At 40.5% G+C, this 17157-nt stretch overlaps 4 protein-coding genes and 1 non-coding gene across 5 annotated transcripts; all 5 read left to right on the top strand.

Moving 5' to 3' along the window:
• Positions 1 to 113: 113 nt before the first annotated feature.
• Positions 114 to 3070, top strand: LOC140766734 (flavin-containing monooxygenase FMO GS-OX-like 4). The gene is made up of 7 exons (XM_073106317.1): positions 114 to 744; positions 1296 to 1366; positions 1490 to 1642; positions 1757 to 1839; positions 2219 to 2354; positions 2438 to 2611; positions 2757 to 3070. The coding sequence occupies exons 1-7, from the start codon at positions 177 to 179 to the stop codon at positions 2934 to 2936; spliced, it is 1365 nt and encodes a 454-aa protein (XP_072962418.1). The 5' UTR covers positions 114 to 176; the 3' UTR covers positions 2937 to 3070.
• A 31-nt stretch (positions 3071 to 3101) lies between these two features.
• LOC140766733 (probable xyloglucan galactosyltransferase GT19) lies at positions 3102 to 4876 on the top strand. The gene has a single exon (XM_073106316.1). It carries the CDS (start codon positions 3102 to 3104, stop codon positions 4674 to 4676), a length of 1575 nt encoding a protein of 524 aa, XP_072962417.1. The 3' UTR covers positions 4677 to 4876.
• Positions 4877 to 5053: 177 nt separating this feature from the next.
• TRNAG-GCC (transfer RNA glycine (anticodon GCC)) lies at positions 5054 to 5124 on the top strand. Its single transcript has one exon. It is a non-coding gene; the product is annotated as a tRNA-Gly (tRNA).
• A 197-nt stretch (positions 5125 to 5321) lies between these two features.
• On the top strand, positions 5322 to 6510 carry LOC140767482 (protein INAPERTURATE POLLEN 1 homolog). The gene is made up of 2 exons (XM_073107409.1): positions 5322 to 5390; positions 5481 to 6510. The coding sequence occupies exons 1-2, from the start codon at positions 5375 to 5377 to the stop codon at positions 6215 to 6217; spliced, it is 753 nt and encodes a 250-aa protein (XP_072963510.1). The 5' UTR covers positions 5322 to 5374; the 3' UTR covers positions 6218 to 6510.
• A 5714-nt stretch (positions 6511 to 12224) lies between these two features.
• On the top strand, positions 12225 to 16828 carry LOC140766708 (probable trehalose-phosphate phosphatase 2). The gene is made up of 12 exons (XM_073106280.1): positions 12225 to 12382; positions 13959 to 14078; positions 14156 to 14650; positions 14741 to 14881; positions 14999 to 15070; positions 15193 to 15321; positions 15576 to 15632; positions 15724 to 15825; positions 15932 to 16009; positions 16115 to 16255; positions 16350 to 16442; positions 16533 to 16828. Exons 3-12 carry the CDS (start codon positions 14345 to 14347, stop codon positions 16611 to 16613), a joined length of 1200 nt encoding a protein of 399 aa, XP_072962381.1. The 5' UTR covers positions 12225 to 12382; positions 13959 to 14078; positions 14156 to 14344; the 3' UTR covers positions 16614 to 16828.
• Positions 16829 to 17157: the final 329 nt, after the last annotated feature.

The raw sequence follows: 17157 nt of genomic DNA, 5'->3' as shown, positions 1-17157 counted from the left end.
TTTATAATCTCCATAAAAAAAACAACTTTATCTATATGTCAATGAGAGGAAGCCGCGTAATACGATCTGCAGTAAGTATCTCCGTCCGTGGCTGCAGGCGATCAATTCTACTATGGCAAGAGTTAAAGAGAGACTCAGACGCCTCGCTATCTCTCTCGAGTGCGAATTTCCCAAAAATGCCTCCTTCTCTCTCCCCTCGACTCCCCATTCCACCTCGTCCCCTACGCCGCCTCCACCTCGCGGTCGTCGGGGCCGGCGCGGCGGGACTCGCCGCTGCGCGCGAGCTCCACCGTGAGGGCCACGCCGTCGTCGTCTTCGAGCGCGCCGCCTCCGTTGGGGGCACCTGGATCTACACCCCATCCGTCGAGTCCGACCCGCTTAGCCTCGACCCGTCTCGATCCATTATCCACTCCAGCCTTTATTCCTCTCTCCGCACCAACCTCCCTCGCGAGTCTATGGGCTTCCTTGACTACCCCTTTGACGCCCGCCGCGGCGGCGGGGACTCGCGCCGGTTTCCCGGTCATTCCGAGGTTCTCCGGTACCTCGAAGGATTCGCGCGGGAGTTTGATCTCGACCGGCTGGTCCGGTTTCGGACGGAGGTGGTGACGGTGGCGAGGGAGGAGGGGAAATGGAAGGTGAGATCGAGGAAGGTGAATGGAGGTGGAGGTGATGAGAACGAGGTGTACGATGGGGTGCTTGTTTGCAATGGGCACTATACGGAGCCGAGGCTCGCGGCGATTCCCGGTAATTTCCTCATGTTTATTTGCTTGTAGGAATTATATATTTCTCATATTTGTTTGTTGATCTCTTTGAATTCTTCTCATTTATGAATCAAACTTTAAGTAATTTATGATGTGGCTGTAAATTCTTCGGAGGATGAAAAACCTAGCACGATTCTTTTATGTTGCTTTCAAATAAATAAAACATTCATAAGATGTTTCCAATCTACCTTTGAATAAGCAAGATTGCTAAAATGATCTTATAACTTCATTCGAAGGTCTTATTTGCCCTTTTAATTTATCGGTTGACATAAATCCTAGTTCCGTGAGTATGACCTTTTCTATTTGCATGATCAAACTTTCTGATTGTGAAACGTGATTTGCTTCACGTAATAAGGAGTTACAAGGTGAAGAAAACAAGCTATTTCCTCATTACATCTAAGCAGTGAAAAGTTCCCATTTTAACCATTTTCTGGAGTTGCTTGTATCAGTAAACTTGAACAAGAAGTGCGTGTATTCATCGAGAGTTTGGTTTTCTCTGGCCGTGCTATGGGTTCTAACACATGTTCTTTTCAGGCATGGATGCATGGCCGGGTAAAGAAATGCATAGCCATAATTACCGTTCCCCTGAGCCATTTGTTGATCAAGTAAGCATTCAGTAGTTGTTCCTCTTATTAGTTGCTTGCAGAATTATTTGTGTTACAGTAATTTCCTAGAAAGTGTCAACAAATGGTGTTAGAGCTGTCTAAAACCATTCTTGTCATGGACAGGTTGTAGTTATAATTGGGAACTCAGCTAGTGCAGTTGACATTTCAAGAGACATTGCTACAATTGCGAAAGAAGTTCATATTGCAAGTAGGGAACCACCGCATGGAACTCCCATTAAGGAGCCTGGCTATGATAATATGTGGCTACATTCCATGGTAAAAGTCCTTTCTCCTGGTGAGTGAGAAACTAATAGATTAGGTCCATTGAGTGGGTAATCTCAATCCTTACTCAGGTTACGAAACATTGATACTCTGTACTTTGTATCACAGATTGAGAGCACTCACCGAGATGGCCAAGTCGTATTCCAAGATGGCAGTTCAGTCTATGTTGATGTAATTATGCACTGTACAGGGTATGCACATTACTTGTTCTTGCATATCTAATTGCTAAAATTTAAAAGTTAAACCCTGCATAACGAATTGCCCGTATCCACGCCTCCTTTTTGCTAGATTACATTGAATTACCGTATTGTATTCCATGTAAAGGGTGCAAGCCGGTAACAGCCTCCTCTTTGGTAGATTGCATTTCATCTCAATTGATTTGTGATGCTTAGACATGTGATTCATGCATATTGTTTATGCTTGCAATGCCGTTGTTAGTTACTAGAGTTGCCAAGTATTAACATAGTAGTTTATAGTGTCCCAAGTAGATATCAAGTATCATACTTTGAAAATACAAAAATAGTTTGTAACTTTTCTGATGCGTTTCATTTCCATGTTCTTCTCCATCAGTTACAAGTATCACTTCCCTTTCCTTGAGACCGACGGCATCGTGACTGTGGATGACAACCGGGTTGGGCCACTCTATAAGCATGTCTTCCCACCAGAATTGGCTCCGGGTCTCTCCTTCATTGGATTACCATGGAAGGTTATCTTTAGACCATTTTGTTTTTCTTCTTACCGAACCTACTCAGACAATAGTTTGTAACATCATTATGATCATTGGTATAGGTGATTCCTTTTCCCTTGTTTGAACTTCAAAGCAAGTGGGTAGCAGGAGTTTTATCAGGGAGAATCGATCTTCCAACAAAAGAAGAAATGATGGAAGATGCGGAAACCTTCTATTCAAAATTGGAAAATGCCGGACAACCTAAAAGATATACTCACAACTTGTCAACCATTCAGGTGCTTTTCTTATACTGAAACTAAAGATTAAGAATTTCATTGTAGATGGGAAGAAATCAATAGACTTCTTTATAGTGAGATTAGACCATTTCAAGTATTCTCTCGCTCAAAAAGAAATTTCAAACATATTTACTTAATTTTACAGTTTGAGTACAAAGATTGGATTGCAAACCAATGCGGGCATCCACCCGTGGAAGAATGGAGAAAGGAGATGTATGCAGCTACATCGAAGCTTAGAAGAGCCCAACCAGAAGACTATCGGGATGAATGGGATGACGATCATTTAATTGTCCAAGCAAATGAAGATTTTCTCAAGTTTTTATAAATAATCCTTTTTTTTTTAGCTCTTCAATAATTCGATTGCTGGAATCTTGGGCGGATATGCCTGAGATTATTATTATTATTATTATTATCAAGACTTTCTATTTTCAAAAAAAGAAAAGAAAAAAAATTAAACCATGACTAATGTGAGATTTTTAGTCTCTGTATCATGTATTCTTTAGCCTCTGTATCATGTATTCATTCATGTGAGGCCGGTCTCTCGCCTCGTTCCACTTCCTACTCGTCCACCCATTCCACCGCAACCCACGCACTCCCGCTCCCTTCCCACTTCCAGACACATTCCCACTTTCTCCGTTACCTCTTGAAAAAACCACCGAATCCCACTTTCCCCCACTCCACTTTCTCCATGGCGAAACTCATCTTTCTCCTCCTCTTTCTTCTTCATCCCCATCGGACCCGATCCGACCAATCTATAGAACCGGGTCAGGACTGTTCTGGCCGTCGGATCCACATCCTCGACCTTCCCTCCCGCTTCAACGCCGACGTCCTTCGCCACTGCGCCGCCTTCCCCCTCTCCGACACCGGCGACTTCTGCTCCTATCTCCCCAACCACGGCCTCGGCCCGCGAACCCACTCCAGCGCCCAATCCTGGTACCGCACCGACCCTCGCCTCTTCGAGCCCTTCTTCCATCGCCGCCTCCTCCTCGATTACCCCTGCCTCTCCCCCGACCCCAACCTCTCCGATGCCGTCTTTCTCCCTTACTATGCCTCCCTCGACGCCCTCCCCTTCCTCTACTCCGCTCCCCTCTTCAACTCCTCCGCCCTCCATGGCCAGCCCCTCGCCGAGTTCCTCCGTAGCCGTTTTCCCCGTCTCCTCTCTCGCCGCCTCGGCCACGACTTCTTCCTCGTCCTCGCCGGCGTCGCGTGGGACTACTCTCAAGATCCCAACGCCGACCCCGTCTCCTGGGGCACCTCCTTCCTCCGACTCCCCGACTTCGTCAATTTTACCATTCTGACCATCGAATCCCGGCACTGGCCGTGGCAGGAGCACGCTGTGCCCCATCCCACTTCCTTCCATCCCTCCTCTCTCACTCGCCTCACCGCCTGGCTTTCCCGAGCCGCCAAATCCCCTCGCCCGAACCTAATGCTCTTCGCCGGAGGCGGCGCCACCGCCGCCGCCGCAATCACGCCGCCCTCTCGCCCCAACATCCGCGCCTCCATCCTCGCCGAGTGCGCCAACCGCACCGACCTCTGCGCCCTCGTCGATTGCTCTGGCGGATCCTGTTCCCACGACCCGATCCGCTACATGCGGCCAATGCTCCGCGCGCGGTTCTGCCTCCAGCCCCCCGGCGACACCCCGACGCGGCGGTCCACCTTCGACGCCATAGTCGCCGGGTGCATCCCCGTCTTCTTCGAGGACGTCTCGGCGAAGACCCAATACGGGTGGCATCTGCCGAAGTCGACGTTCGAGGAGTTCTCCGTGCTGATACCGAAGGAGGAGGTGGTGTTCGGCGGGGTCAAGATCGCCGATGTGCTCGCCGCCTTGCCGGAGAAGAGGGTGAGGAGTATGCGGGCGAAGGTGCTGGAGATGGCGCCGAGGGTGATGTATCGGAGGCATGGGAGCTCGGAAGACATGAGGAAGACGAAGGACGCGTTCGATCTCGCCATTGATGGGGTGCTGAGAAGAATCAAGAGGAGGGTGAGGGCGATCGAGGACGGCGATCCGGATCGGATCTACTACGAGGATGACGACGACGACGGCGACGGCGGTGATGAGGGGTAGCGGAGTTGGGAATGGACGGTGCGGATTGGTTGATTGTGAAAGGCACATGATACTGTGTATTTATTGTTGTTGTTAGTATTAATTTGTTTAGCTTAGCAATTGCATTGGATGGGATCCCTCCAAAGTCCAAAGTTTAATTGGGGGAGGGATTGGAATTTGGAGCTGTGAACTGAAAAGTAGGGAAGTCCGTTTTTATTTAATTTACTGCACTTTTGTATTTTGTGTATTGCCTATTGTCTCTGTCTCTGGATGAAATAGGAGCTTCATGGTTATATACATTAGTTCTAAAATTCTTAATTAATCTAACTCAATTAAAATCAATGTTACTTTAATATAGATTATTTAAGTATTATTAAAGCAATTTGCAATGTATCATAGCACCAGTGGTCTAGTGGTAGAATAGTACCCTGCCACGGTACAGACCCGGGTTCGATTCCCGGCTGGTGCATTTATTTTGTTTCTATATCATTTAACTGTTAAGATTTTGGAGTTTGGCAGGCCTTGCTTGGACCTAGATACCCATATTGTTTTGCTCACAGAGCTCCCCTTAGTATCCGGTCCGGCCCAACTCCAAGAGAATCGTTTCCCTCCAAGAAATTTTATACAAAAACCCACAGTCCCTCTTCTCCATCTTTCCCTATTCGTCTCCCTTACCGCGAAGTCCATTGGGAACCAGAGTCGAACACCTTCCGTTCAAGATGCCGAAATCCACAGGCAAGCTCCTCTCTCTCTTCTTTAGTCCAAGAATACCATCGTAAAAATGCTAACGTCCTCTCTCTCTCTCTCCCTCTCTCTCTCTCTCAGGCCTTCTTGGTCGCAAGAAGAACTCCTCCTCCACCACCCGCCCCTTCAAAGACTTCTACGCCACATGGATCGAGTCCCTCCGGTCCACCCACCTCCCCGATCTCCACCACTCCATCCCGGCTTCCTCCTCCTCCACCTCGACCTCCCTCTCCTCCTCCGTCGCCTCCCTCCACTCCCACTTCTCCTCCTACTTCTCCGCCCTCGACCTCGCCGCCTCCCACGACCCTTCCCAGCTCCTCTCCCCCACCCACCTCCGCACCTCCCTCGAGCTCCCCTTCCTCTTCCTCGGCGACTTCCACCCCTCCCTCTTCACCATCCTCCTCCGCTCGCTCCTCCAAGAAACCCGCCGCTTCCCCAAACCATCCCGGGATCTCCTCTCCAAGCTCGACCAGATCGAGCGCGGCCTCCGCCTCATCGTCCCTTCCCTCGTCGCCCGCCTCGGCGAAGCGCAGACCGCATTCGCCGAGGCCGCCGCCGTCGAGTGGGCATCGTCGAGGGGAAAGCAGATGAAGGAGGCGGACGCCGATGGGGCTATCGGAGCCCGGGTGGAGGCGCTCGCCGCCGTCTTCTTGGACGCCAACCGGCTACGGCGGAGCGTGTTGGATGAGATAATTGCGGCGTTGGGCGTCTACCAGGCGGCCCTCTACCTCGAGAAGCTAGCAAAATTCGTCCTTAAGATCAGCGATCCGGCCATCGCAATGGAGTTCGAGCAGTGCCAGACGCGGCCGCCGCGATAGTTCTAATCCGGATTCTTGCGGCTCTTGGATCGCTGTGATTTAATTATTTCTCTGCCGATCAAGGTTTGCATCTCGGGTCAAAGATCCAATTTTTATGCATCAAACGAAGGGAATTTGCCAAGGTTATTGGGATTATCTTTTGAATTGTTATCATCCTTTAAAAAACCAAAGATTCAAATAATAGTTGAAACAATAATAGTCTCATGTGCAATGAATGGGTGTAGATCCTCTGCTTGCAACTCCAATTTGAATCTTATCGGAAATACATAACCTTAACTTTTAATCTACTTCATTGGACCCTTTGTTTCCAATTCTTCATAGCTTCATAAAGATTCATTTATCTATTTTAAATTTTATTTATTAAAGGACCTATACATTTACCTTGATTCTCACAGTTTTAATCACTGTAATTAATTGTCATCAATGACCAAACTATTGTTTTATTATGTTATATGTTATGGAGTACAGCCCATGTAGTGTTGGAATTAGAGACTACTCTAACATTGTCCTCCACTTTCCAGATTCAAACAATTGGTTTTGGGCCCATTAGGGTTGGTTAAGGGAGCCTTTCTCCCATCAATTTGTGTCCAAAATCTAATTGAATTTATTAGTCCTTTCTCAAGATCACAAGGACAAAGATTGTAGGTTCTCATGCTATAGACTAATGGACTAATGGACCCTGATCACCTAATTTGATGCACATTAATGTCACTGGTCTGGCTTCCATGCCAAAGTTACTGTTTGATTAGGTGGTGGTCTTAGTATCACCAAACACAAGGGCCCCGAATTAACCCACTTGGATCCATTAATATTAGAAGAATGAGAAGGCTTTAAAGGCCTCATTCACTTTTCTCCTTTCACTTTCACTTTAAAAATAATTTTTCTTTTTCTGTTTATTATTAACAAATAAGATAAGGAATTTTTATATAAATAATATCTAAAATTAAATAATACTTAAAATGATAAATAATAAAATAAAAAATATGAATAGAGAAAATATACTCTCTCTCTTTCTTTTTAGTGGATCGTACTAAGATTCATATCTATGAATTGAAAGGTTCGAATGATCAACTCCGTAATCGATTGTTAGAATTAGTAGATGTAGAAAGATTTGGACGAAATAGATGAGACCGAAGAAAGCTGCAAAAAAACAATAGGATAATAATGGAAAGTACATTTTTAATATTGCCCATAAAATATTTTATTTTCACTCTGTTTAGGAATAATAAATAGGAATACCAATTTATTTTAAGAATAACTATTTTTATATTCATTTACATTTTATAATAAAAGTATAATAATTACTTTTGGTGTAATATAAAATAAATAAAAAGATAAAAAAATATTGTCTCTTATGAAATTATGATAAATATTTTTTGATTTGATATAAAATTATTTACGGTGATATATATATTAAGGGTAAATTAATTATTATGTTGTGTATAATTTTCATAAATAGTGCTTATATTCTAATATAAAGATATTATAATATTAGTTGTTATTCTAAAATAACAAATTATATTCTAACTTGTTTTAAGAAAGTTACTAGCGAGGAGTTAGGATTGTATATGGGCCAGCAAACTTATTTCAACCTAGTAATCTCACGATGACTTGTACATAGTTGTAACTTGATTTGGAGTACTACCTGAATGAATCAATCAATGATGTGATGTAATATCTGATGGCAACTTTAATATATATAAATGCATAGGTATGCATCATGTGCTAATAAAATTTAGAGAAGAGAAATGACACTTGAAGTTTCTTCTTAATTCTTGATGATAGATATCATATATTTCTTTATTAGAATATAGTGTTCGATCTTCTAATATCATTTTGGATTAAATCACGTACATTCAAAGAAAAATCTTATAATTGTGGATCAATCTGGTGTTCATTATTTAATTTTCTATGCAAGTAGGATGCTAAACTAGATTAATTATTTGACATCAAAAATAAAATAATAAAATACATGCATGGTCACACAAACTTCAATTATTAAGCCACTGTCACATTTCTATATAGTTTTTATTTTATTTTACTTTATTATTTTATTTTTAAACACACTCCACTTCATTTCCATTTTAGGAATGTATCTCTTAGTTAAAGGACCATTACATGCATTGAATAGTTGACATTTTTTTCATCTTCATCTTCTTTTTACTATTATATTACCTCTTAGTAGGATGGACAACTAATTAATAGGAATTAAGAGAACCAAGCCAGCTAGCTCTTCTAATCCTGCCTTAATAAAAACAATTAAACCACCAAACTTGGTACTTATCCACATTTGGGTGGATAAGTTCTCTAGATCTCCTGGCCACGTTATGCCAACTATGTGTAAGATTATTCATTCATCCATTGCCCCTTATGAATAATGCCTGACTGCCTTAATATCCATTAAGAAGAGATCACCAAGCTTGATACTTATCCACATTCAGATTAGCTTATTAACTATTGAGGGGGTGTGTTCATTAATTAAGTGAACAAAACAAAGCAAGGGGTACTTATTTTCATGTGATAACAAGTACAGCTTGTTTATATTCACTGGCTAAGAAGAATCTTATTTCTCTTATCTCCCTCAAAATAAGAACCTCATTAGTTTAACAAACAACTAGCCTTAATCCCATCCATACTACAACTTAAGACAATTAGTGTATACCACTATAAAACCTGCATGCATGTACTCATAAAAATATTTCATTTGGAAATGAATTCCCTTCTTCTTTGGAAATAAAATTTATCTAATCTCGTCGTTTTGGAAGGCGGTAGGAATTTATTTATTTCTTAAACTTGAACGAAAAATTCCATTATAATTTAGGATCGGTCTACAATGTTATATTTATTACTTAGCGATGTTGCATAACTAAATATAATAGTTTTTTTTTTTCATTCTTTAAATATAGTATCTATAAATATATTATTTTATAATGATAAAAAATATATATAGGAGACAAAATCCATGACCTAACTCAAAAATAATAATATAATTCCTACTATTCCATGTGCTCTCTGAATCCTTCATGCGTTGGCAATGACTATGAAGAGTTGTTTATCACGTCAAAGATGCTAATAACGTAATTGTAGACGTTACATGCTAACAAAGTTAGGTAATTTGTCCAAATCAATGTGATATTGCAATTAAACTACCATTTATATTTAGATATTAACTTGATTTATTACCCTCCATTATAAACTCACCACGTACGAAAACATTATTTATAGTCAAATGTCAACGAGTCGTTATAATAAATTAAAGTTTGACTGTGTGGTATTTTTGTCCCAATTTCTTGGATGAATTGAAGACTAGTTTTCTATTTGTTTACTTCATTGGTTATTAATTAGGATTAATTTGTGGTTGTAATTAATTGTGCCAGGTAAACATTGTGGAAAGGTATTCTAGTTGAAAAATATGAAACCCAGAGGATTTTATTATCACTAACGCTTCGAAAAACACCCAAGTTTATATTTTACCTAGCAATTAACCATTATTTTTATAAATAAATACTTTAAAATAACTCGGTGAGTGAGACAGATTAATTAAAACAATAATATTTTCGTCATTGCATATATTTATTAATTTAAATTAACGTCAGAATGTTTGTAAGATATAAAAATAAATTACATAGATTAAGTGATAACTAATAATAATAATATGAAGTAATTAAATTATTCACTGCAAGTCTATTTGATTAATTAATGTGAGTAGAAATTTTGCATCGAGAGGAAGCTTCCGTTCCATAAGTTGAAAAGTCAAACATCTCTCGAAGCGCCGACTTTTCAGGCGCGGATTTGGACTTCCAATAGATCCTGTTGGACCACGTCAGCACCGACTCAATCTAGTGGGTTTGGCCCGGTCACTGCCACGTCGGTGTTTGACAGCTACCCCGCGGGCACAACGCGTGTCGTTAGTTATTAGTTAGTTGGAGGCGCGCGGAAACGCCGGGCCCGTAGCCGGATGACACGTGTAGGTAACTGGCGGCGAAGTCCGCGCGACCCTTGCGGCGATACTTTATTCGGACGGCACGTGGATCCGATGTGGATGCCTAACTCCTCCCTCTCACGATGCCAATTGCGAGGATTAAAAATATATATATACGATTTTTATTATCTTTATCTGACTGCGATTAATAAGTGGAGAATGGAGTCCTTTAATAATACTTTTAATTTTTTGAAAGTGGATATTAACTTAATGCATATATATATATATGCAATTAGAACCCTGCCATGTGGAACTTATTAATGGTATGCATTTTATAGGTTTCCTTTCAAATAGACTCTTTCAAACTTTTTAAGAGAAGTAATTAAGCCATTACTATTAGCTAGTTTTAGTACATGGGATCTTGGTGCTATGATTCAATTTGCTTAAGTTTAACTATGCATATTTTGAATTTGAAATCTAGACTCCATTGTGAATTTAAATATTTTGTTTGTCGTCGTCACTGGTGATCTAAGGCTTAGTCAGAGTAGGAGAGGTGTCCCTCAAACTTAGGTAAGTAAAGCAAACATCCAAACTTTCTCAATATATATATATATATATATATTTATATATTTATATATATACACCTAAGTTAAAAAACAACATTGATGAAGAAATTACTTCTCAGGTCCCTCTCATAAGAACATATTAATCATGAGAAACCTTTTTAGGTCTTACCTACCTTTCCAAATTAACTTCTCTCCTTAATAAGATCCTTCATATAATACTAATATTTTCTTCCACCAATACACCCTCAAATCCACAGATCTGACAAGGATATTCTGTAACACTTTTAAATTATTAAAAAAATATTAATATTAATAATTTTTTTTTACAATTAACTTAATAAAATGTCAAGTGTTTCATCACATATACATGCAAATGCAAAAGAAAAAGAATATTATTGTTCCATTTGAGTACCCACCAACCCTAAAGCAACTCCTCCTTCCTCTTCTCTAATACTAATACTAATACTATTAATTAATTATAAATAAATAAAGACAAGCAAGCATACAACCCCCACGTTTGTGACTTTCTCTAGTCTTCTTCACTTTGCCGTGTGAAAAAAAAAAGTCCCTTTGACCACAACTTTCCAACCCCTCCAATTAATTTCTTAAAGTTAATTTTAAAATCCAATGTCATGCAACTTGACAAATCTCCTCCACCCAACAATATTGTCTTAACTACGTAATTAATAATACTTTGACTTCCACTTCCACTTCCACTTCCACTTCCAAGGCCCCCAAACGGAGGCCTTCGAGCATCCAATGTTTATTCTCCTCCTCCTCTCCAGCTCACGGGAAGTAAACCAAAACCAACTGTTTCTGGTCAAAGTACACCACTTTTTCCACCTTTTGACTATGACCATCTTTTCAAATTATTATTATTATTATTATTATTTTCCTCTCTTCTTCTTGTCGCACGTGAGAAAAAGATGTGGCACTCTGCTGGAGTTAAACTACCTCTAGATTTATTTTTATTTTCACTTATTTAAAAGTGGATTGATATGGTGACATAGCCATCCTTAGAAGTGAGTCGGACTCGACTCCTTCCACCGCCAGCCAGTACGGAGGGCAGCTCGGACTTACGTGGCAGTAGCTGGATCCAGCGCCTCGCCACGTGTCTGATGTCGGGGATGAGACAGCAACAGGTGTTTCTTTGAGACTCGCGACTTGCGACGCACGGAGTCAGAATCGGAGCCATCGCGGCCGTCGGCATTGCTTGTTATACACAACGTTTTAGGATCCTTTTGTGCGGTCCACATCGCGCCGCGTAGGTGAGTCGTATTTTCTGGTCCCCTCCTAAGTGAAAAATGGAGGTGGCCCGAGAAACGAGTGATTTGGTTTTTATTTTGGGGCTTCTAGGTGAGGACAAAATGGTAAATTCGGTGTCCTCCCCACAACCCCTCCAAAAGTATTTTAATTTTTAATTTTAATTTTCTTTTTCCTATCGTTGGTTACGTGAGGAGCACGTCTATTCGCGGCCTTACCAGTCTATGCTATTAAATAGCGGCCTCAAACCTCCTCTCTTCTCTTCCCTTGTTCTCTTCGCTTCGCTTCGCTTTCGTGCGCTCTTAATTATTTTGATATTTTCGAGCTCGCTTTCTTTCCCTCGTCCTTCTCTCCGATCTCTCCTCCTCTCGGCATTGTAGAAATCCGGTTGGATTCGTTTCAAGATTATACCAGGTACGACGTGTTGGATCTTCGAATCCTCGACTCGAATCTAAAACTTTCTTATTGTATGAGAGTGGAGGGGTGGGATCTCCTCTTTCTTTTTTTCTTCTTCTTGGGTTCGCTTCCCTCGAGCTATGTGTCGGCGTTTGTCAGTCGACGTCCGTGGGTGCCCATTGTTTTCCGGTTTGTCTCGTACCCGAGATTTGTACCTTAAGAGCTTCAACTATAAAAAAAAGGAAACCCAACCGACGCCAAATTTGGTACCAATCTGTGTTCCCTGATGTAACACCCACAGCTAATGTAACCTTCCCCATGTTAGAGAGTACTGGCGGGGTGATCCCCATCGCTTTCTATTGATTAGTGGTTTTCGTTGTCCTGTTTAGATTTCTTCGGTAGCGCACCTACCGTGTTCTTGATTTTAATCAAAAAAGATTTGTTTTGGTTGTTGTGATACCTAACTCAATTAGCTGTGGTACTGCATGTGCTTGTGGCCTTGTGCTAGATATATTCTCCTTACCTCTAAATGGCGAAGGTTGTATTTTTACCCCATCAGCAAGCAAATTTTGAGCCATGCTATCGGTAGATAGCAATGCTGCTTTTGCTCTTTGGCTGAGATTGGACTAAAGTGCCAGTACTCTCGTATTCGTGTCAATCTCCCATCGTGAAACAATGCCATTGAATCTTTGGTTACTTCCCCAATACTACGCATGTACCGGGAAATTGATTTCCTGGTAGTTCTTGCTCTGTTTCTTCTTCTTTCTTGTTCCCATGTCGATTTTTCATTTTGATGAAGACCCCGTCTAACGTTAAATGTGTTATTTTATTTTATTTTTAAATGTCTAAATAGCAATCTCTAATTCTCTATCCAGTTCTTAACGTTACTTGCACCAGATTTCGAGATTGAGCTGTCTTTTATATTTTTCTTTTCGATGACAGTGCCTTGTAATTTAATTGCTATTTTGGAGTGGTGTCATTTTTATTATATAGCAATTGAACAGCCTAAAGACATAATATTATGCCTTCTGTCTCTTCCGGAAGATGTCATACACTATAGCCACCTTTATATATCAATGCGTACGTCCTTTGAGGTAATCCGTAGGACGTGCCATAATCGTGCTTATCCTTGGTACTGGCTCTTAATATAGATTTAGATATTTAAGAATGGATATCTGATGTTTTATATATGGCTAGGATATGTTTGGAGGTCATATTTGCTAAATTGAAGACCATTTTAATGTTTAAAATCAGAACTTCCTTTCTGTTTCGAATCTTGTGCCTATTAAAAACCACAATATTAGGCTGCTTTTTTTTTTCTCAAAAATATTGCCTAGTTGATAAAAGAAAGGGTGTTCATGAGAATTTCACCCTGCTCATTTTTTTGCCCTTCTTGTGTTCATGCTCTTAGACTCCTAGTCTCCTAGTAGAGCATATTGAATCACATATTCCTCTAGAATGTCAAAACTCATGTAATGTTATCTGTGCACATGCTTTTCTTTAATTTATGGGTTTTCCTTTTTTCAGTTTTAATGTGCCGTGCGTGGGGATTTCTCATAGCATTTTTATATAATTGTTTGATCGATTCTTGTAGGCAAAGAGATCAAATTGCTTCCTGTAGTGAGCAACCTCATTGAAGTGGATTTCTGCTGTTCTTCAGCTCTGAAATGTCTAATCTCTGATATAGATGCTTTATATTTCTGGAGATGAGAAGGTAGGTAAACTTATTCCATAGCTCCTCAGTGATGCACTTGTATTCCTCCTTTAATCCAACAATTACATTATGACCAGATTTCAGGAAATATCCGCTTGATGGACTGCATGCACAACTGCAGTGACAAGAATACACTAAAGAGGTGGTTTTTCATTGACAAGAGGGTTGGTTAAGCAGAGAAGATACACGAGTTTTATTCAACTATTTTTGAGCTGGCTGTTAATTACCACACCGACCAGAACTCCTACATTAATTTGGAGACCCTGATGGATTTGAAGGCAAATCATAGTTCTCCTGTTATCACTGATCCTGTGCCTGTAAACAAGTCAAGATTTGGATTGCCTTCTAATGTGATGCCTTATTCAACAACCCCTGTCACAGGATATCCTTCTTCTGGTCTGTACTTAAACATTCCCAGAAGAAAAGGTATACCTGGTAAGCTTGATGAGGTACGTGCTAATTCTTGGCTTGATGCCATGATAGCATCTTCTCCTCCACGTAAAAAGCTATACAAAGATATTGGCTTTGACGTTGCATCAGATGAAGTAGACGCATCATATCGTACTTGGCTGGTAAAATCACATCTCTAACTTTTTTGTTAAAATTATAAATTTAAGTAGATTTTTAAGAAGTTGTTCATTAGTCTGCACCTCTGTTTACAGATGAAGTATCCATCAGCCTTAAATTCATTTGAACAAATAGCTGCCTATGCTGAAGGCAAGAAGATAGCACTGTTTCTGGATTATGATGGAACTCTTTCACCTATTGTGGACAACCCTGACAATGCTATCATGTCCAATGAGGTAAGTGAACTTCATAATCTTGATAATTCAATAATAGAGTCCACGTACTTGTACTTTTGACATCAGCACTGTATTCTTGTGGGATTTAATTCGGTATACTATGAATTTCTTTTCCAGATGCGTTCTGCTGTTAAAAATGTAGCAAGATGCCTTCCTACTGCTATTATTAGTGGAAGATCTCGTGATAAGGTGTTGTACCTAATCTCCCTGTGGGTTACTTGCTTTAGTTTCTCTAAGTGAGCTGTTTCTGTACTTGATCTCTTTTGAAAGTTCTATGATTTCTGACACTATTCTCATTTTCATCTTTTCAGGTTTTTGATTTCGTTAAACTGACAGAACTCTATTATGCTGGTAGTCATGGGATGGACATAATGAGCCCAGTCAGAAAATATGAGCCCGCCGGTCACCATCCGAACTGCATTAGCTATACGGACAAGCAGGTAAAGAGGCATTATCTTTGCTCACATTCTTCACTTTACTAAGGTCTGCAAGTTAATTTTTGTGCCATGGCTTGCAGAGTTAGAGATGAGGTCTTAGACACAGTTGACTTTCGAAGTTTTATTACATATAATATCTTTGATGCCCTATCATTGTCATCAATATATTTGTTGATAATGGTGGGTGCCACTGTATTATAAATTTCTTATCAGTTAGATGTTATGTCCACGTCTTACTTTGCATTGCTCTGTCGTAGGGTAAGGAGGTGAATCTCTTCCAGCCTGCTAGTGAATTTATAACAATGATTGACGAGGTATGTAGTCACATTTTTCTGCTACTCTCTCTCTCTCTCTCCCTCCTAGTTAAGCGAATCAAACTCATCGGTATACATTATTTTATTCCAGGTTTTTAGATCCCTCGTTGAGATTACTAAAGGTATTGATGGTGCTACTGTTGAGAACAATAAGTTCTGTGCCTCTGTACATTACCGTAATGTAGATATGAAGGTATAGCCCACTCCATGAATCCTGTGACTCTTTATCATTTAGTTAAAGGAGAAAGTAGTGGTGTCTAACCTGTGTTAACTTTTACCTTTTGATCATCGATTTCCAGAATTGGGATCACATTGGTCAATGCGTTATTGATGTATTAAAGGCCTATCCCCGCCTACGATTAACTCATGGACGGAAGGTAGAGAACAAAATCCACTGGCCTTGATATATCTATATATCTATTTACATCTCATTATTTGTTTCCCTGTGACATCCTAAATAATCATGCTTGTTCTCACGAAAGGTTTTGGAGGTCCGTCCTGTTATAGACTGGAACAAGGGGAAAGCTGTTGAGTTTTTGCTTGAATCTCTTGGGCTAAATGATTGCAATGATGTGCTTCCAATTTATGTCGGAGATGACCGAACCGATGAAGATGCATTTAAGGTACTGGATCGTAACGAGGACACAATGATTTAGGCTTCAAGATAACTACTTTATCTTCTCTGTGACTTATTGAGTGTTTCTTGGTGGACATCAGATCCTGAGAGAGGGAAACCGCGGCTTTGGAATTCTAGTATCATCTGTGCCAAAAGAAACTGATGCGTTCTACTCTTTAAGAGACCCCACTGAGGTAAAAATAAAGATTAAATCTTTCTGCCAGTGCTTTTGCATTTCTTTTAGTTGTTGGTGTGACAGAGATGTGCTTTGCATTCCTCTGCAGGTGATGGAATTCCTCAAGTCACTGGTGAGATGGAAGGAAACCACATCACATAATGGCAGAAACAATTTAACTTCCATATAAAGAGTTCTTCGGCTATAAACGTAGATTAGGAGATCAATTGCTAACAAATAAGCCTCCTATCCTGTGGTGTGAGGAGCATGGCTGGCTACCACTACCGATGCAAAGATATTTCCAATTTGTTATTCAATCGTTCTAGCATTAAAAGCCCCTTGTATTCGCCCTTTAATTTTTTTTTTCTTCTTCTTTAATATATACGGGCTTTTCTTCTTTACCAATTCATTGTTGGCGCCGCAAAGATGTTCCATTTTATCCATTTGTTCATTGTAAAGATAACACGTAATTATTCTTTAATTCTCCATCACCTTTCTACGAAAACAAATGTGATTTATTTCACTTATTTGTACGAAAAAAAAGAGGTCGTTTTATATCACAGGTTCCACCAAGCTTGGGCAATGGGACCCAAACTTTTCTTTTGGCCCAATTGAAACAATTGAAATAGGATAGTAGAACTGGTCTTATCTTTTTAATGACATCGGTTTAATTGAAATACTAATAAATTTTCACTCGTAACTTCTCTCTCAGGAAGAAAAAAGAAAACTCTATC

This window comes from Typha angustifolia, chromosome 9, assembly GCF_048772165.1.
Source record: "Typha angustifolia cultivar Huaian chromosome 9, ASM4877216v1, whole genome shotgun sequence".
Taxonomy (NCBI): Eukaryota; Viridiplantae; Streptophyta; class Magnoliopsida; order Poales; family Typhaceae; genus Typha; species Typha angustifolia.
This window is presented reverse-complemented; position numbering and strand designations above follow the sequence as displayed.